Source organism: Aotus nancymaae, unplaced genomic scaffold (genome assembly GCF_030222135.1).
Source record: "Aotus nancymaae isolate 86718 unplaced genomic scaffold, 86718_ANA_hifiasm-v0.15.2.pri h1tg000028l, whole genome shotgun sequence".
Taxonomy (NCBI): Eukaryota; Metazoa; Chordata; class Mammalia; order Primates; family Aotidae; genus Aotus; species Aotus nancymaae.
Window position 1 is genome coordinate 15476425 of NW_026988441.1, and position 20219 is coordinate 15496643.

At 53.3% G+C, this 20219-nt stretch overlaps 2 protein-coding genes across 12 annotated transcripts in view; both read right to left on the reverse strand.

Annotated features, from left to right (window-relative positions):
* CATSPERG (cation channel sperm associated auxiliary subunit gamma) overlaps positions 1-1845 on the reverse strand; it is a 34598-nt gene extending 32753 nt beyond the window's left edge. For 8 of the 11 annotated variants that reach the window (XM_064381352.1, XM_064381357.1, XM_064381353.1 and 5 more), the window contains exons 1-2: positions 1417-1845; positions 1275-1346 (exon numbers count right to left, since the gene is read on the reverse strand). In XM_064381352.1, the coding sequence (XP_064237422.1) occupies positions 1275-1346; positions 1417-1671 (327 nt within the window). In that variant the 5' untranslated portion in view covers positions 1672-1845. The remainder of the gene's footprint in view (positions 1-1274; positions 1347-1416) is intronic. The other 3 variants (XM_064381359.1, XM_064381351.1, XM_064381361.1) reach the window with 2 other exon arrangements.
* Positions 1846-10089: 8244 nt separating this feature from the next.
* KCNK6 (potassium two pore domain channel subfamily K member 6) lies at positions 10090-18362 on the reverse strand. Its single transcript, XM_064381362.1, has 3 exons — positions 18041-18362; positions 11549-11944; positions 10090-11063 (listed from the first exon to the last, which is right to left on the reverse strand). The coding sequence occupies exons 1-3, from the start codon at positions 18360-18362 to the stop codon at positions 10840-10842; spliced, it is 942 nt and encodes a 313-aa protein (XP_064237432.1). The 3' UTR covers positions 10090-10839.
* Between the last annotated feature and the right edge of the window lie 1857 nt (positions 18363-20219).

The window sequence follows — 20219 nt, forward strand, 5'->3', positions numbered from 1 at the left end:
GAGTGGGCACCGGGTGCAGTGGCTCACTCCTGTTATCCCAGCACTTTGGGAGGCCGAGGTGGGTGAATCACCTGAGGTCAGGAGTTTGAAACCAGCCTGGCCAACATGGTGAAACGCTGTCTCTAATAAAAATACAAAAATTTAGCCCAGCATGGTGGTGTGTACCTGCAATCCCAGCCACTCAAGAGGCTGAGGCAGGAGAATTGCTTGAACCCAGGAGGCGGAGACTGCGGTGAGCCGAGAGGGAGGACTGCACTGGACTCCTGCCTGGGCAACAGAGCGAGACTCCATCTAAAAAATTAATTAATTAAAATAAAAATAATGACAAGGTCTGTCTCTGTCACCCAGGCTGGAGTGCAGTAGCATGATCACAGCTCCCTGCAGCCTCAACCTCTTGGGCTAAATATGATGCTCTACCCTTAGCACTTCTACAGGTGTGAGCCATGCCCAGCCAAATTCACCTAGGCTAGTCTTGAACTTCTGAATGCAAGCGATTCTCCCATGGTGGTGTGGTGGTGCACAACTAGTCCCAGCTATTCAAGAGGCTGATGAAGAAGGTTCACTTGAGCCCAGGAGGTCAAGGCTGCAATGAGCCATGATTTCACCATTGCACTCCACCCTGGGTAAGAGTGAGACCCTGCCTCAAAAAATAATAATAATGGTCAATGTTATGGTGTGTGAATTATATATATGATAAAGTCCTACTCGTAACTTTAAAAACATGGAACAAAAAAGCTTACTTGAGCACCAGCTAGGTGTCTGGTGCGTTACTGAGAACTGTATATAGATAGCCTTCTTGAATTCTTAAAGCCACCAGGGCTGAATGGTGCTACCACTATTAAAATGTTAAGAGATGGGGGCTGGACGAGGTGGCTTATGCCTGTAATCCCAGCACTTTGGGAGGCCGAGGCGGGTGGATCACATGCGATCAGGAGTTTGAGACCATCCTGGGAAAAGTGGTGAAACCCCGTTTCTGCTAAAAATACCAAAATTAACTGGGCATGTTGGCACACACCTGTATTCTCAGCTACTCCGGAGGCCAAGGCAGGAGAATTGCTTGAACCCCGGAGACAGAGCTTGCAGTGAGCCAAGATCGTGCCACTGCACTCCAGCCTGGGTGATATAGTGAGACTCTGTCTCAAAAAATAAAGAAATAAAAATTAAAAAGTTTAGTCAAAGATGACTGCCAAAAAGAAGGAAAATTAAAAAAAAAAAGTCAGAGGTGGGGAAACCGAGGCTCACAGAATGAAGCTATCCCTTCTGCACCCACTCACCTTTTGGTCGCAGAGGTAGTTGATCTTCAGGTAGTAAGGGAAGCCCAGGTATTCCTGCAAAGAGAGGTTAGGCCGCATGTCCAGAGTTGAGTGGAGTGGGGGTTCAAGATCCCTGTGGTTCGCTTGACCCTGGTTCTCTCACCTCGTTCGGGTCGACGGGTGAGTCCACTAGCGTCTGAAACACCTTGCCCACTGTGTCCATGGGCTCTTGCTCAAAGAAGCGGTCTTCCACGCCATCCTCGCCTACCACGTGAAACTCGTTCAGGACAACATGCCAGGTGCATTCCTGGAAATCCTTGAGCGCCCACAGCCTCCGCGACGCCAGCAGCACTGCCAGCAGGGCCCACAGCACCTGCAGGACTCGGACTTTGGGCCACGCAAGACCAGCAGGGAACATGGCTGAGTCGCACAATAACGTGGTTAGAACCTGGAGAACGCAGGCATCAACACCCACGCGCAGGCCAGCTCTCTGGACCCCACTTCTAAGATTCCACCTCCCCTCTGCGCCTGGTACAGCCCCTGCCTACTCCTAGCCACGCCCCGGCTCTTGCTCCTGGTCCTGCTCCTGCATTTGCTCTTGGCCCCGCCCCTGAACGTACTTCTAGCCCCGCCCCTGCTCTTGTTCCTGGCTCCCCCTCTGCACTTGCTCCTAGTTCCACCCCTATTCTTGCTCCTGGCCCTGCCGCTGACTCTCGTGGGTATCGCGCCTATGCTATTGCTCGGGGCCCCAGCCCTACTAATGTTTTTGACCACAGCCCTGCTCCTGTGCCTCGTTCCGCCTTGCCTCCATGCTTCTTCCTTTAACTTTGCTTCTTGCTCTGCACCCTCTTTGTATTCCACTTTTACTCTTCACCTGGTCTCGGTTTCTATTTGTCGCTTTGACAGTTCCCCTCCTGTGTTCCCCCCTCCTGCTCCTGCCTTCGATCGCACCCGTGTACATCCACCACCTCCACACTTCTCTCGGTATTGCCCCTTTCTCCTCGCCCGGGGTCTGCCCAGGGGCTGGGTACTATACCTAGTCTCGCCCCTCTCCGGGCCCCGCCCCTTCTCTTGCTCCTGGCCCGGCCCAAGTTTAGTGCCCAGGGCTTGCTCCTCGCTCTGCTTTCGCTCCTGGACCCGCCCTTGCTCCTCCACCTGGACCTTGTGGACCTGTCCCTTCCCCAGGTTCTCGGCGATTGGTTCTTCCCGCGCCAGCCCCTCGCCCCGTCCCGCCCTCTGGCCACGCCCCTCCTTCTCGCCCCGCCCTTTGTCGATGGAGACTGTCTCTTCGTCTCGGGATTTTTCCTCGCCCTTCGCTCTCTCCTCTCCCCGCACCTTCTCCTTCCACGCCGGCACCACCTTCTTGGTCGGCACCTTCTCGAATCTCACATTCCCCTCGTCCCGCGACACCTTCTTGCCCCACTTCTCACCCTTTCTTCCCATGCCATTAACACCTGCCTGCTCTATATCCCGCCTCTCCTACCGCGCCCCGCCCTTCACCCTTCGCGTCTGGCTCTCCCTTTCCCTCTGCCAGTTCCCACGACTCTCCCCTCTTTTCCCTGCTTCTCCCGTTCTCCCCTCCCCTCCCTTTCCTAGCCCCTCCCTGTCCCTGGGATAGCACCGCTCTTTCTCCCCGGCCCTGTGGTACCAGTCACTTGGTTAAAACCAGTCAACGGTCTCTCGGCCGCAACAGTCCCGTTCCTTTTGCCCGGTCTCAAAATGGCCGCCCACACTTCCACAGCCTACTTCCGCCTTTGCTGAGGCACGCCCGCCTCGCACGCTGTCGCCAAGGTAACGTGTAAGCCGAAGGCACCGAGGGCCGGGGCAGTCTCAGCACTCAGAGCGCGGCGCCTGGTCGGCAGAGGGTGCTGGAGACAACGTTTGTGCCAGGAAGGCCTTCAGGGAGTTCCTATTGGTTGTTCCGGCAGCAAGCACCGTCCCTACTTGTCCTTCTACCCAAAAATTCTTTTTTTTTTTTTTTTTTTTTTTTTTTTTGAGACGGAGTTTCGCTTTTGTTACCCAGGCTGGAGTGCAATGGCGCGATCTCGGCTCACCGCAACCTCCGCCTCCCGGGTTCAAGCGACTCTCCTTCCTCAGCCTCCCGAGTAGTTGGGATTATAGGCGCCAGCCACCACGGCTGGCTAATTTTTTTTTTTTTTTTTTTTTTTGTATTTTTAATAGAGATGGGGTTTCGCCATGTTGGCTAAGCTGGTCTCAAACTTCTGACTTCAGGCGATCCACCCGCCTCGGCTTCCCAAAGCTCTGGGATCACAGGCCTGAGCCACCACGCCCCGCCCTACCCAAAAATTCTACTCCTCAAAATAGTGTAGTCTCCTAGAGACCTTATAGGAATGAATCGGCCGCTTAGCACTGTCCTCTAAACAGGACATGGGCAGCCATCGCACTCGGTGCTGGGAAATGTGCCCGGCTCAAGTAAAATATTAAGTTAATTTTCATTTGCATTCTGGTGCCTTACAGGTAAGCATTCAGGCCATGACTTTTTGATGAACTGCAAATCAGACGTTTAACTCAGTGGTTTTCAACTTAAGCATGCATTAGACTCACCTAAAGGGCTGGGTAAGCCACGTTGGTGGGCACCACATCCTGAGTTTTTGTTTTTGTTTTAAAGATACAGTATGTGGCTGCGCATAGTGGCTCATGCCTATAATCCCAGCACTTTGGGAGGCTGAGGTGGGCAGATCACTTGAGGTCAGAAGTTTGAGACCAGCCTGGTCAACATGGCAAAACCTTGTCTCTACAAAAAAAAATACAAAAATTAGCTGGACATGGTGGTGGGCACTTGTAATCCTAGCTACTCGGGAGGTTGAGGCAGGAGAATTGCTTGAACCCAGGAGGCAGAGTTTGCAAAGAGCTGAGATCCCTCCACTGCACTGCAGCCTGGGCGACAGAGTAAGACCCAGGTGCAGTGGTGCACACATGTAATCCCAGTACTTTGGGAGGCTGAGGTAGGAGGATCACTTGAGACCAGCGTAGCCAATATGGTGAGACCCGGTTGCTAAAAAAATTTTTTTTTATTAGCCCAGTGTGGTGGCCCAACCCTGTGGTCCCAGCTTCCCAGGAGGTTGAGGCAGGAAAATCACTTGAGCCCAGGAGTTTGAGGCTGCAGTGAGCTGTGAAATACACAGAAATGCAGTGAGCTGTGATCACATCACTGCATTTCAGCCTGGGCGACAGAGCAAGACCCTGTCTCAGGTTAGCCTTGAATTTCTGGGCTCATGTGATCCTCTGCTTCAGCCTCCTGATTAGCTACCTGGCTACCTCCAGGATTTTTGATTCAGTAGATCTGGAGTGGGGCCTGACAATTTGTTCCTACATGATGCTGGTACTAATAGTCTGGAGACCATACCTTGAGAACCAGTGCTCTAGAACCTTCCATGACCCTCTAGGCCCTCAGGAAAACTTCCAAAGCCCTCATACTCTCCTCCTGTCATTCTATCTGGCTCACCTGCCCTCTCCCCCATAGACGTCTATGGTCCACAGCCTGATCACATGGACCAACTTGAATATCCTTGATCAGGCGTGACCTGTGCACACTCCAGACCTGTGCAGGCTCAGTAATGCCCTCTGAAACATTATTCCATCCTTTTTTTTTTTTTTTAAGATGTAGTCTCACTCCATCACCCAGGGTGGAGTGCAGTGGTGTGATCTCGGCTCACTGCAACCTCCACCTCCTGGTTCAAGTGATTGTCCTGCCTCAGCCTCCTGAATAGGCACCCACGACCATGCCCCCCTAATTTTTGCATGTTTAGTAGAGACAGGGTTTCACCATGTCAGCCAGGCGGATCTCGAACTCCTGACCTTGTGATCTGCACCACCCCCACAACCCCATCCTCCCAAAGTGCTGGGATTATAGGTATGAGCCACTGCACCCAGCCCTATTCCCTACTTTTTAACAAGGCCCACCACTTTCCTTCCTTTAGGTCTTCTCTGTGATACGTGACCAGCCCTCATCTCACCTCTTGGCCCCTCTAGGCCACTCCTAGTTGGAAATGGGTCTTTATTTTCCACTGGATCAAAAGCTCCATGAGGGAAGGGTGTGTGGCTCTTTCTGCCTCTGTTGTTCCCCAGCCCTGCCAGGCACCACACATAATAGTTGTTTTATGTAAATGAATCAATGATGGTGGTCTATCCGTCCCACCCCAGCCCAGCCCACAGGCCAGGGAACAGTGATGTCTTCTAAAGGAAGAAACTCAGTCACCATGTACTGGAGCCATTCATTCATTCATTTATTATTTTGAGACAGAGTCTCTCTCTGTCACCCAGGCTGGAGTGCAGTGGCGTGATCTTGGCTCACTGCAACCTCTGCCTCCCAGGTTAAAGCGATTCTCCTGCTTCAGCGTCCCTAGCAGCTGGGACTACAGGCATGGTGCCACGGTGCCCAGCTAATTTTTGTATTTTTAGTAGAGATGGGGTTTCATCATATTGGTCAGGCTTGTCTTGAACCCCTGACCTTGTGATCCATCCACCTCGGCCTCCCAAAGTGCTGGGATTACAGTCATTCGTCATTGCACTGACCCTTTTTCATCTTTTTTTTTTTTTAATATAGATGAGGTCTCACAATTTTGACCAGGCTGGTCTAAAACTCCTGGCCTCAAGTGATCTTCCTACCCATCTCGGCCTCCCAGGTGTTGGGATTACAGGCATGTAATCCAGCTAATTAAATGCCCAATAGAGATGGGGTCTCACATGTTGTCCAACCAAGTCCCAAACACCTGGGCTCAAATGATCCTCCTGCTGCAGCCTCCAAGTAGCTGGTGTGTGCCGCCACACCTGGCTAATTTTTAAATTTTTTGTATAGGGAGGGTCTGGCTATGTTGCCCAGGGTGGTCTCGAACTCCTGGCTCACTCAATCCCTTTGTTAGATCTTAAAGTGCAAGATGTTTGCTGCAGCATTGTTGTACCAGCAAAAGACTGGAAAACACCCACATATTCGTCAACAGGGGATGCTGAAATGATTTATGGGGCGTGTCCTAGAGGAGGAGCTGTAAGATATAAGACCTACTGTGGCCAGGCGTGGTGGCTCAGGCCTGTAATCCCAGCACTTTGGGAGGCCAAGGCAGTCGGATCACTTGAGGTCAGGAATTCAAGACCAGCCTGGCCAACATGGTGAAACCTTGTCTCTAATAAAATACAAAAATTAGCTGGGCATGGTGGTGGGCACCTGTAATTCCAGCTACTCAGGAGGCGGAGGCAGGAGAATTGCTTGAACTCTGGAGGTGGAGGTTGCAGTGAGCATAAATCATACCACTGTACTCCAGTCTGGGCAACAGAGCGAGACTTGGTCTCAAAAAAAAAAGAAAAATAAAAGACTTATTGTGTGTCTCTGGAATTATCTCTGAATTACACTGTGTTGGTGAAAAAGTAAGGTATAGAAATAAGAATAATAGAAAAGTGATATTAAAATATTAATATTTATAATTGGTACAGAAAAGCAAAGTACAGAAGTGAGAATCATAATTAGTCAACATTTTATTGAGTGCTACACACTGCTTGCTCTAAGGGCTTTACGGGTATGAAGTTGCTGACTTCTCAAGTCCTTGAGGTAGATGCTGTTACCGTCCCAATGTATAGACTAGCAAACTGAGGCACAGGAAGGTGAAATCACTTGCCCAGAGCCACTCAGCTTGGGAGTGACAGAGTTCAGATTTATACCCAGGAACTCTGCCTCTAGAGTCTGTGATCATAACCACCTCGCCATATTAGGTGCGACTTGTATAGAGTGAGAAATAAATGACACACACATGCGTGTGGTTGATACATACATGGAATGTGCCTGGAAGGAGACCCAAGACATCCATCCGTGGTCTGAGGGTAAGAGAAAGACTTACGGCCGGGCGCGGTGGTTCATGCCTGTAATCCCAGCACTTTGGGAGGCCGAGGTGGGCGGATCATGAGGTCAAGAGATAGAGACCATCCTGGCCATGATGAAACTCCGTCTCTACTAAAAATACAAAAATTAGCCAGGTGTGGTGGCACGCGCCTGTGGTCCCAGCTACTGTGGTCCCAGCTACTCGGGAGGCTGAGGCGGAAGAATCGCTTGAACCCAGGAGGCGGAGCTTGCAGTGAGCCGAGATTGTGCCACTGCACTCCAGCCTGGTGACAGAGCAAGACTCGGTCTCAAAAAAAAAAAGGAGAAAGACTTACGTTCCACCATGTACTCTTTTATACCTGTTGAATTTTTTAGCACACACTTTTTTTTTTTTCTCCCGAGACAGGGTCTTGCTCTGTAGCATAGGCTGGAGTGCAATGGTGTGATCATGGCTCACTGCAGCCTTAACCTCCTAGGCTTGAGTGATCCTCCTGCCTCAGCCTCCTGAGTAACTGAGACTACAGGTGTGCACCACCACACCCAGCTCATTTTAACATTTTTTGTAGAGGGGTCTTGCTATGTTAACATGTCCAGGCTGGTCTCCAACTGCTGGGCTCAAGCAATCCTCCTGCCTCAGCCTCCCAAAGTGTTGGGATTACAGGCATGAACCACTGCTCCTGGCCTTTTTAATGTCTTGAACTGAAAAAGACTTTTTTCCCTAGAGGTATTTGGAAGGAGAAACAGTGAGAAATGAATGCCAGATCCCACAGGCACCTAGCTGCCCCGAGCTGGCTTTAGCTCAAAGTCAAAAAGGAGCCAAGGAGGTTGGGAGGCTGAGAAAGGGCTAGACAACAGGCATTTCTGAGCTCCCACAGGACAAGATGCCCAACCAAAACCTTGTTCGAATCCCGGTGTTGCACTTTCGGTGTGACCTTGGGTGAGTATTAAACATCCCTGGACCTCCTTTCCTCATCTGTAAAATGTAGAGAATGTATCGAGGACTTAGAATCGTGCCTGGCACATAGTATATTCAATATAAGTATTTTTTCTTTTTCTTTTTCTTTTTTTGAGACAGGGTCTCGCTCTGTCTCCCAGGCTGGAGTACAGTGGTGCAATCACAGCTCACTACAGCCTCGACCTCCTGGACTCAAGTGATTCTCCCACTTCAGCCTCCTGAGTAGCTGGGACCACAGGTGCACACCATCATGCCCAGCTAATTTTTGTATTTTATGTTGCTCAGGCTGGTCTCAAACTCCTAGGCTTAAGCAATCCTCCTGCCTTATTTATTTTGAGACAGAGTCTCTGACTCGCCCAGGCTGGAGTATAGTAGCGTGATCATGGCTCACTGCAGCCTCCATCTCCCAGGTTCAAGCAATTCTCTGCCTCAGCCTCCCAAGTAGCTGGGACTACAGGCATGTGCCACCATGCCTGGCTAATTTTTGTCTTTTTAGACGGGGTTTCATCATGTTAGCCAGGCTGGTCTCGAACTCCTGACCTCAGGTGATCCACCCACCTCGGCCTTCCAAAGTGCTGGGATTATAGGCAAGAGCCTGGGCCCGCCCCACTATGACCTCTTGATAACCCCCGGGTGTCCCTTTCGCCCCTCACACTCACCATAGTCTAAACCAGCCTCAATGACTCTGCTAAAACCTGCCCTTTCTCCCAAGTCCCCATCACAGGGATAACTGGCCATTCCAAAGGCCCTTTCCTGGCCACGTCCCTCCAGTCTAAGGCCTGTGGCCTGTCCACTTGGCTCCTGAGTGTCCCCACACCCGCCTTCCATGGCTCAGCCCAGGCCCATCATCTACCTCTTGGTTCCTGCCCCAGCCTCCCCCAGGCACCCAGCCTCAGTCTCCCTCTCTGTGCCACCTCTACACAGCAACTAGGGGGATCATCCTAAAACCCAAACCTAACCATGACCCTCTCCTATTCTAAACCCTTCCATGGCTCCCTAGGGCCCTCAGGAAAGAGACTAGGTTCCCATGCTTATCATTTAAGGACACTAAGGGGTGCTCATGCCCACCCCGATGCCCTTCTTCCCCCTTTCCCTCCATACTCCGGTCACAGTAAACTGCTTGTTGGAAGCTGGTGGCCAGCATGCTTTCCCATCTACAGGCCTTTGCACACAGCTCCTCCCACCTGGCATACCTCTCCATGCCTTTTCTACTTGTCTACTGTTGGGACCCGGCTCAAATGCCCCATCCCTTTTTCAATTTTTATTTTTGTAGAGATGGGGTCTAGCTATGTTGGCCAGGCTGGTCTCAAACTCCTGGCCTCAAGTGATCTTCCCACCGTGGCCCTCCCAAGGTGCTGGGATTACAGGCATGAGGCACTGCACCTGTCCTCTTTCTTTCTTTTTTAAGAGACAGGGTCTGGCTCTGTCCCCCAGGCTGGAGTGCAACAGTGCCATCACAGCTCATTGCAGCCTCAAACTCCTGGGCCCAAGTGATCCTTCCACCTCAGCCTCTGTAGAAGCTGGGATCACAGGTGTGTACCACCACACCCAGCTAATTTTTAGATTTTACTGTTGTTGAGATAAGGTCTCACTCTGTTGCCCAGGCTAGTCTAAAACTCCTGGCCTCAAGTGATCCTCCTTCCTCAGCCTTCCAAAGTGCTGGGCATACAGGCATGAGCCGCCACACTCAGCCTGAAATCATCTTTTGAAGTCGTATTATGATGATCACCATTTTACAGAGAAGGAAACAAAAGCAGAGCGGTAGAGCGACTGCCGAAGGACACAGGTCAGACTCGGCTGCGTTGGGCTTTGAGCTCAAGCAGGCTGACTCCAGGTCACGACATACAAAAGGGGACAGCTAAGGGCAGCGCCTCCCACACCATTCAGATCTGGGCTGGGGTCCTGTGTCAGTTTCCTGCCTTCCAGGCTGCTGAGGAAGATTCTGCCTACACCACCAGGGCTCCCTCCATGGGTCCTGCTCCCTGGAGACGCCTGAGAAAAATGAGTCAAGTCCGACTTCTTCCTGTCTACTTCTCATATTATTCAGTTCAACCATCACTTCCTCCAGGAAGTCCTCCCTGACCTTCCAGGTTCGACTGGGCCTAGTTCCTGTGCTTCTCAGACTTCAGCCCTGACCACTCTGGCTGTGCTTTTGTCACCTCACCTCCTCCATTAAATCCTGCCCATTTGGGGCCATCACTATCTGGGGACAGGTCTGTCCACCTCACTGGACTGCGAGCCCCATGAGAGCAGGTCCCCACCCCCAACTATGTCTCCAGCACCGTCTAGCACAGGGCCAGCGCACAGGAGGGGTTCAGGGATGAGTTGATCTATCCTTCCCATTTTTCAGCTGAGGAAATCAAGGCTCAGAGAGGGGCAGTCACTCGTCCAGGATGTAGTGACAGATCTGGTGCCTGAAATGAGGTCCGAGCCCAGAGCCTAGTAGAATTGGCAATTGATGAGTGACTAATTGAGAGACACAGATGGAACATGGAAGAGAATGAGAAACAGACAGCAAGAGGGAAAGACAGACAGCGAGAACGCCAGAGAGCCAGAGAGGCTCAGTGTAAGGAGGATGAGAGCAAGGTCACGTCGGTGCCCAGCGGAGCCCGGGACACAGGCACAGGGAGTGCCGCCCGCACATCACAGCCGGATACTGGGAAACAAAGGAGAGACGGTGGGCGGCAAGGCCTCGGGATCACCTGCGTGTGCTCGTGGACATTCCCGTACAGCCAGCTCTGGTCACCAGGGCCCCTCAGTTCCAGGCCAGGCACACCCAAGCCTGGCAGAGCCTGCCCCAGCTACCTGGGGATGGAGGCGTAGTCGGTGTGGGAGCTGGCAGAGAGTTGCTGGTGTGACTCCAGCTGGGGGCCCAGGATGTCCACCCGATCGTCTTCATCCTCACTGAAGTTGGCGGGGCATGGAGTGGGCAGCAGGATGAGCTCCGTGAGGCCGTGGAGGTCGGACACATGGCGGAAGGTCTGCAGCACCAGCACCATGGCCACCAGGCCCAGGAAGAGGTAGACTGCAGAGGCGGAGAAGGGCGGTGGTCACCCTGGGGCTCAGATCTTCCTGTCGGGGCTACGGTTCTACTGGACCCCCCAGGGTGGAGTTGGATCCCTTTAGGAAGTCCCAGAGTGAGCTGGGCGCAGTGACTCATGCCTGTAATCCCAGCATTTTTGGGGGCTGAGGTGGGCGGATCACCTGAGGTCGGGAGTTCGAGACCAGCCTGGCCAACAAGGAGAAACCCTGTCTCTACTAAAAATACGAAATTAGCTGGGCATGGTGGTACACGCCTGTAATCCCAGCTAATCGGAGAATCGCTTGAACCCAGGAGGTGGAGGTTGCAGTGAGCCAAGATTGCACCATTGCACTCCAGACTGGGCAACAAGAGCAAAACTCCCTCTCAAAAAAAAAAAGGAAGTCCCAGAGTGGGACTGTGTGCTTTTAACTCCCCCGGGGACAGGGCTAGGTCCTCCTCAAAGCCCCACCCTCAGCCGCCCAGCTCACCTGTGACCAGCACCTTGTAGAGGGCCCGGTAGGGCTGGCCGGGGGCCTCTCCGGGCACGTAGTCGCCCAGGCCGATGGTGGATAGAGAGATGAAGCAGAAGTAGAAGGCATCCAGGAAACTCCAGGCCTCCTCGAGGTGGGCGAAGATCACCGCAGGCACCAGAAAGCAGATGGTCACCACGACCCCCAGCAGGGCCACCAAGTGCCAGCGGGCTGCCCGCCGGGGGTCCCAGCCCCAGTGCACGCTCAGCCAAGACAGGGGCGCGTGAGTCAGCAGCAGCGACAAGCGCTGGGCCGAGGCGGTCAGCAGCAGCATGGTGGTCGGGACACCCAGGAGTGCGAAGGCGATGGAGAAGGCCTTGCCCGCATCAGTTAGTGGCGTCGTGTACCCATAGCCTAGGGGAGTCGAGGGAGTGAAGGGAAAATCATTTTAGAGACGGGGTCTCACTCTGTCACCCAGGCTGGAGTGCAGTGGCTATTCACTGGCGCGATCCCACTACTGATCAGCATGGGAGTTTTGACCTGCTCCGTTTCTGACCTGGGCCGGTTCACTCCTTCTTAGGCAACCTGGTGGTTCCCCGCTCCTGGGAGATCACCATATTGATGCCGAACTTAGTGCAGACACCCGATGGGCATAGCGCGTTACAGCCCAGAACTCCTGGGCTCAAGCGATCCTCCCACCTCAGCCAAGTGTGGTCTGTGACTAATCTCTGGCCAAGGAGGTATTCATGAAAGAGTCAAGTGGCTGGGTGAGGGGGCTCACGCCTGTAATCTCAGCACTCTGGGAGGCTGAGGCGAGTGGATCAGGAGGTCAGGAGATTGAGACCATCCTGGCCAACATAGTGAAACCCCATCTCTACTAAAAATATGAAAAAATTAGCTGGGTGTGGTGGTGTGTGCCTGTAATCCCAGCTACTCTTGAGGCTGAGGCAGGAAAATCACTTGAACCTGGGAGGTGGAGGTTGCAGTGAGCTGAGATCAGGCCACTGCACTCTAGCCTGGCGACAGAGTGAGACTCCATCTCAAAAAACAAACAAAAAAAAGAGTCAAGCAACTTCCAGGAAGGGTTCTTAAGGAGGGGGAGATGCCGGCCTCCCTTCTTCTTAAGGAGCGGGAGATGCTGGTCTCCCTTCTTCCTTTCCTCCCTCTTCTTGCTGGCTGCAGCACGGCCATCTTGGACCATTAGGTGATCTTGGGAGTGGAAGTTGTACAGAGGAGTTATACTGAGAACCAGCTCAGTTGGGAGACCCCCACCCAGGCGGGCTGAAGGTACTAAGAGGCAGACACCCAGATAGCACAACAGAGTGGATCTATCTGGGGACCAACAGTCTGAGACCTGCAGGGCTGACAGCGCTCCAGACTGAAGGCCGGGAGCAGAGATTCATCCACGCATTTATTTGCTCTTTGACAGGTGATTCTTTTTATTACACAGGTGTTCTACATATACACAACTCAGGAATATACCAGGTAGGCAGCTGTTACTCGCCTACCAGTAATTACAAACTTCAAAGTGTCTTCCACAAGAGAACCACAGGGGCAGGGTAGACTTCATATTTCTCAACAGAGTGAGGAACGCCAGGGTTTTGCTGAGGAGCCGAGGTCTCTGACCATGAAGTACCACTTGGACTGACTACCTGGAATGTGAACAAGAAATAAACTCCTGTCTTATTTAAGCAACTATAATTTGAGGTGTATCCCTTATGACTACAACCCTCATTAATACAAGGGTTTTTGATGGGGAAACTCCAGCAGCCTGGCAGGTTTGCAAATGACATGAAATCCTTGTAAACAGGGTGGGTGAGGTGGCTCATTCCTGTAATCCCAGCACTTTGGGAGGCCGAGGTGGGAGGATTGCTTGGGCTCAGGAGTTCGACACCAGCCTGGGCAACATAGCAAGACCCCATCTCTATAAAAAAATTTTTTTTAAGGCAAGTATTTATAAATAGACAAATCATAGAGTTTGAAAAGCATGGGGCCTGTGAGCCTCAACTACTATTTTGAAGAGCTGAGTCCAAAACAGTGTTTTGCCATCTACTCCCTGCATGACTTTGGACAAATGACTCCTCCCCTCTGAGCCTCAGTTCCCTACTCTGCAAAAATGGGCTGGCAAACAATCCCTTCCTGCCTGGGCAAGGTGGCTAACGCCTGCAATCCCAGCACTTTGGGAGGCCGAGGCAGGAGAACCACTTGTGCCTAGGAGGAGTTCAAGACCAGCCTGGGCAACATAGGGAGCCCACTCGCATTTCTACAAAAAATAAAAAATAAAAAAATCGGCTGGGCGCAGCGGCTCACTCCTGTTATCCCAGCACTTTGGGAGGCTGAGGTGGGCAGATCACCTGAGGTTGGGAGTTCGAGACCAGCCTGACCAACATGGTGAAACCCCGTCTATACTAAAAATACAAAATTAGCCAGGCGTGGTGGTGCATGCCTGTAATCTCAGCTACTTCGGAGGCTGAGGCAGGAAAATTACTTGAACCCAGGAGGCAGAGGTTGCGGTGGGCCAGGATTGTGCCATTGCACTCCAGCCTGGGCGACAAGAACAAAACTCTGTCTCTAATAAATAAATAAATAAGCTGGGTGCAGTGGCGTGCACCTGTGGTTTCAACTACTCAGGAGGATGAGGTGGGAGGATCACTTAAGCCCAGGAGGTTGAGACTAGAGTGAGCTATGACTGCATCACGGCACTCTAGCCTGGGTGACAGAGCGAGACCCTGTCTCAAAAAAAAGCAACAAACAATCCCTTCCTCAAATGTGGCAGTAATCCTACCACGCTGGGATAGGGCAGAGCGCCTAGCAAGAGTGTGGGAAGAGTTACAAGGATCGTAATGCTCCCTTCCTCCCTCCGATTCCCAGTTCCGTGTAGGACTATCCGCTTCCTCCTGCCTCAAGTGCAGCAAGGCTGCCCGGATCAATTCCAGGGCCAAGACTTGGGCCTATGACCAAACGAGAACATTGTGGGAAGAGGGCTCTCTGAGTCATGTTTAATTGGTTTTCTCCAGATGCATTCAAGGCTCCACCCATAATGAAAACACTCAACATTAACTCAATAAACATCAGTTATTACCAGCACTTCACACGGACAGACTCCCTCCATGACCACACTTCAGCCTGACTCCTGAGTCCCATTCTTAAGTAGGCCTAGTTTTAGCAAGAATCCTACAAGTCACCCACCCTGATATCTGATCAAATTCCTCATCCACTTTTTTTTTGTTTGTTTGTTTTTCGTTTCTTTAAGAGAGTCTTGCTCTAATGCCCAGTCTGGACTGCAGTGGCAAGATCTCAGCTCACGGCTGGGTGTGGTGGCTCACACCTGTAATCCAAGCACTTTGGAGGCCAAGGCGGGAGGATCACCTGAAGTCGGGAGTTCAAGACCAGCCTGACCAACATGGTGAAACCCTGTTTTTATTTAAAAAATAATAATAATAATAATAAAAAGATCTCAGCTCACTGCAACCTCCTCCTCCTAGGCCAAGCAATTCTCCTGCCTCAGCCTCCCACGTACCTGGAATTACAAGCATGCACCACCAGCCCAGCTAATTTTTGTATTTTTAGTAGAGACGGGGGGTTTTGCCATGTTGGCCAGGATGGTCTCGAACTCCTAACCTCAGGAGATCCACCTGCCTTGGCCTCCCAAAGTGCTGGGATTACAGGTGTGAGCCACCTTACCCAGCGTATTTGTGTTTTGAGATGGAGTTTTGCTCTGTTGCCCATGCTGGAGTGCAGTGGCACGATCTCAGCTCACTGCAACCTTTGCCTCCCAGGTTCAAGTGATTCTCCTGCCCCAGCCTCCCAAGTAGCTGGAATTACAGGTGCCTGCCACAATGCTCAGCTGATTTTTGTATTTTTAGTAGAGATGGGGTTTCATCATGTTGGCCAGGCACATCTCGAACTCCTAACCGCAGGTGATCTGCCCACCTCAGCCTCCCAAAGTGCTGGGATTGCAGGTGTGAGGCAATGCGCCTGGCCGTCATCCACCCCTCTTGATATCTAAGTCCTTGGCCAGTCTTTAGCAAGAATCTCCCTACCCGAATGTCTCTCCTCTTACTATTCTTCCATCCACCGACTCCCTTATTCTACTTGTTAGCCATAAATCTCCAGCTGTCTTTGCTGTATTCAGAGTTGAGTTCAGTCTCTCTGCCCTTTGCGATGGTCTCTCCTCTACCACAATAACTTTCCATTTTTAACAAGTGTTAGAATATTTTTTTTTCATTTACAACACACATAGCAACCTTCTTCTAAGTAGTGTGGTGTGTTGGCTAACAGTATCAGACTCTAGAGCCTGATGGCCTTGACTAAATCTCCACTCTCTGCCATCTTTGCCGTGTGACCTTGGGAAAGTTACCCAACTTCTCTGGGCCTCAGTTTCCATTGCTAAAAACACAGAGCCAATGAAGGCACCGGCCTCACTAGGCTGTTGTGATGATTGAGTTAAAGCAGGCATTGGTGGTGGGGCACGGTGGCTCATGCCTGTAATCCCAGCGCTTTGGGAGGCTGAGGCAGGCAGATCAATTGGTCAGGAAATCGAGACCATCCTGACTAACATAGTGAAACGCTGTCTCTACTGAAAATACAAAAAGTTAGCTGGGTGTGGTGACGCGTGGGTAATCCCAGCTACTAGGGAGGCTGAGGCAGGGAAATCACTTGAACCAGGGAGGCAGAGGTTGCAGTGAGCCGAGTTCGCGCCGCTGCACTCCAGCCTGGGCCGCAGAGTGAGACTCCATCTCCAAAAAAAAAAAAGAAAAAGCATGCATTGGCAAGTCCTCTGTCAGACTATTGCTATTACAGAGAAGTGGGGACTGTTATTATCTCCATTCTGGCGATGGGGGAGGACACTGAGGCCTGGCAATGAGCCGCAGCTGAGCAGGGACGCTGCCACGCTGTGCTTGATGTGTGCCTGGCTTCCCTCACCTGCCCTACCAGGGATGACTTCTTAGAAGCCAGGATCTGGGAAGAGGCAGGAAGCGCATACATGACCCAGGGAAGCCCAGAAGCAGGTCGGGCCGCCCTGGCAGCGTGGGCAAGCCCCAGGGGAGGTCAGTTAATGAGAAGTCACCCAGCTCGGCAGCCGGGGGGAGCACAGGCAAAAGCTGCCCCCTACTGCTGGCCAGGAGGGGGAGTTAGGAGTCTGGGCTAGCCCTGCGCCAGCCTCCTCTCCCCAGCAAATCCCCAACAAAGAAAGAGGAAGTCTGGGAGCCGAGAAGGGGCTGGGGTAGCAGCAGAGCCTGGCAACAAAGAGATTCCCCAAGTCTGGCTCCCCAGGGTTTCCCAGGGGCTCAGGCCCCTCCATGGTGGGTCCTTTTGACACATCCTAGTTGGGGCTGCCGAATTGGGTGTCCCAGGTCTAGAGGGAACAGGCGGTATCCCTGTTGGGAGGAAAACCCTGCACTGAGGGTGACCCCATACAGGGGAGATGTCAAGATGGGGTGGGGTACCTAGGGATGGGTTTTGTGTCTGGGGTCAGAGTGGCCTACTGGGGAGTATGGGGCCAGGAGAGGGATGGGGGTCTGCAGCAGAGTCCTAGGTCGAGAGGGGCAGGAGTCCTGGATGGGGGAGCCAGGTCCTCATTGAGGAATCTCTGCCAGGAGGGAGGTCTTTGGTGAGGGCACCCTGAGAGGTCTGGAGATTCAGGGTCCTCGCTGGGGCACCAGGGTCAGGAGGAGGTTGAGATGGGGTTTCTCCAGGGGGTTCTCCCAGAAGGACATATCTGGAGGGTCAGGAAACATTGCAAGGGTGGCAGGTGCAGCCCAGAGATAAGGGCAGGGGTCCTGGCATGGTTGAGATGTGGGTCCAGAGGGGGCAGGGATCTCCCTTGAAGGGCAGAGGGTCCTGGGTCTTTGCTGGAGGTCTTTGAGGACAGTCCTAGGCTTAGAGGGGACTGGACAGACCCAGGTCACCAGGGGATTAAGACGGAGGAATGGAGTCCCAGTGCAGTGGCTCATGCCCATAATCCTAGCACTTTGGAGGGGGAGGAAGCGGATCACCTGAGGCCAGGGGTTTGAGACCAGCCTGGCCAACATGGTGAAACCACATCTCTACTAAAAACACAAAAATTAGCCAAGCACGGTGGCACGTGCCTGTAACCCCAGCTACTCAGGACGCTGAGGCATGAGAAAACTCTTGAACCTGGGAGACGGAGGCTGCAGTGAGCCGAGATCGTGCCACTGCACTCCAGCCTGAGCGACAGAGTGAACCCTGTCTCAAAAAAAGAAAAAGAAAAAAGACCGAGGACCGGGGTCCCAGCTGCTCTCTGCAAAGGTACTCTGAGGGGAGCTGGCTGTTTGCTGCTTAGGAGGAAGAGCTTGGACCCGGCTCCCCGAGCGGGGTGGATATCATGAGCGTGGGTCCCGGGTCCTCACTGGGGGGTTTTCAGGGGATCCGAGGCCCAGAGGGGGTTGGGGTAAGGGTATTGGTGAGGACTCCGGGGACCCCAGGGGGCAGGGGTGAAGTGGGGATCCGGGGTCCTCGTCGCCTTGCGGGGCGGCGCTTACGTACCCACGGTGGTGACCAGCGTGCTGGCGAAGAAGAGAGCAGAGGCGAAGTCCCAGGCGGGGTCCGAGGCGTTGGCGGACCCCGAAGCGTTGGCGAGCACGATACGCCCCAGCCGTCCGGCCGCCAGCACCCGCTCCACGAAGGCGTCCAGGGCCGGGGCCGCCACACACGGGCTGCGCTGCAGCAGCTGCGCCCGCAGCGTCCCCAGCTCGGCTCGGAGCCGGGCTTCGTGCGGCCCCTCCAGCCGCGCCACCAGCAGCGCGCCCAGCACCAGGTACGCAGTGTACGCGGCCAGGGCGCCCGCCAGGAGCGCACCCCTCCGCATGGCGCCCGCCGGGACCCCGCGAGCCCGGGGTGGCCCCGCTGACGTGGCCCCCGCCTCCGGACCGCCTGGCACCTAGTTTCAGTTCCGGGAGTGCTAGAGGCGCGGCCGCAGATGCCCCAAGAGGAAGAGGAAAAAGGGGCAGTGGGGGCGGCGGCGACGGAGGAACGCCCCGCCTCCGGGAAACTGAGGCACGCCCAACCGCCAGGTGTTAGTTCGGAGAGGGTGGAGCCCAGTGCTCCCAGACCCGGGAGACCAACGGGTTGGAAAGGGTGGAGGTAGTCCTCTCTTCCCCTCATTCCTCCCTTCTCGTCCTCTTGGAAGGCTGGTTCCCTATGTTAGAGGAATCTGAACTCTCCTCTCTGCTCGCAGGCCCAGGAGTCGCCCCACATCGCACACAGCAGCTAAGGTTGTGCACTGCATCAGAGCGCGCGGCTGACAGACCAAGGGGCAAACTGCAATCCAATTCCCTCTCCATTCGCCAAGTCGTGTGCCTTGGAGCGGGAACAGCGGACACCGAAGGGTCTGTCCCCTGTGCCCACGTGGACAGAGTGGGGGTCCTGAGCTACTCACCAAATCTTTGTTCAATGCTCACTGTGTCGACCCCTCGCTGGATGTTCCTGGCGACGCAGTAATGATGAGACTGTCCTGTGCCATGCATTCAGGGGGCTCCAGTCTAATGGGGAGGCTGACACAATAGAGTGACCCACACCTGTTGTCTCAGTTACTCGGGAGGCTGAGGTCAGAGGATTGCTTGAGCCCAGGAGTTCGAGGCTGCGGTGAGCTATGCCTGGGAGAAAGCATGAGACCCCATCTCTAAAAACAAGAAAAAAGCCAGCCCAGAGTGGTCGGGCTGTGATGAAGGAAGCACAGTGATCAAGGCTGGAATGAGGGAGCCCTAGAGGGCTCTGGGAGTCCAGAGGAGGGGACCAACCCTGCCTAGGGAGGTCAAGAGAGCCTCCTGAAGAAGGGGCTAGCTGAGCTGAAGCGTGAAGAATGAATGGAAACAAGCCTGGCAGAATCACGAATATCTGCCTTTATATAAGAGGATGTTTTTCCTTCTGTGTCTCCTGTAAGTCTCTCCACTTCTGCCTCCAGCCAGTGCCTTCCTGGCAGCCTTCTGGAGGGCAGCCAGAGTCCTGACCACATCTGACTGCGGGGCTTGGGGCTCAGCTCAGACATGCCCCAGCTGGTTCTATTAAAAAGTTGGCAGATCACGGAGAAGAGCCCAACTTGGGGCTGGCAATCCAGAAGTAGAGACACCTGATAATAAAACCAGTAACACAGCAGGTGCCCGTGATGGAAGGCTTACATTCTGCCAGGCTCTGTGGACACCTGAAAACTTGCACTGAATTCTCAATCCTCCCACATAATTCCCACTCAACAGATGAAAGTTTAGGCTTAAAAATGAAGTATAAGACCAGGTGTGGTGGCTCATGCCTGTAATCTCAGCACTTTGGGAGGCCGAGGCAGGCAGATTATGAGGTCAAGAGTTCGAGACCATCCTGGCCAACATGGTGAAACTCATCTCTACTAAGAATACAAAAATTAGCTGGGTTGGTGGCACGCCTGTAGTCCCAGCTACTTGGGGGACTGAGGCAGGACAACTGCTTGAACCCGGGAGGCAGAGGCTGCAGTGAGCCGAGATCACGCCACTGTACTCCAGCCTGGTGACAGAGCGAGACTCTGTCTCAAAAAAGAAAAAAAAAATACAAAAATTAGCCAGGTGTGGTGGCACATGCTTGTAGTCCCAGCTACTCCAGAGGCTGAGGTGGAGGATCACTTGAGCCTGGGAAATCAAGGCTGCAGCGAGCCATGATCCTGCCACTGCACTCCAGCCTGGGTGACAGAGCAAGACCC

Coding starts and splice junctions, on each gene's coding strand:
- KCNK6 (XM_064381362.1), bottom strand. CDS start 18,362: ATGCGGAGGGGTGCGCTCCTGGCGGGCGCCCTGGCCGCGTACACTGCG. Junction 11,945..18,040: donor CACGCTGGTCACCACCGTGG/GTACGTAAGCGC, acceptor CGACTCCCCTAG/GCTATGGGTACACGACGCCA. Junction 11,064..11,548: donor CTACAAGGTGCTGGTCACAG/GTGAGCTGGGCG, acceptor CCGCCTCTGCAG/TCTACCTCTTCCTGGGCCTG.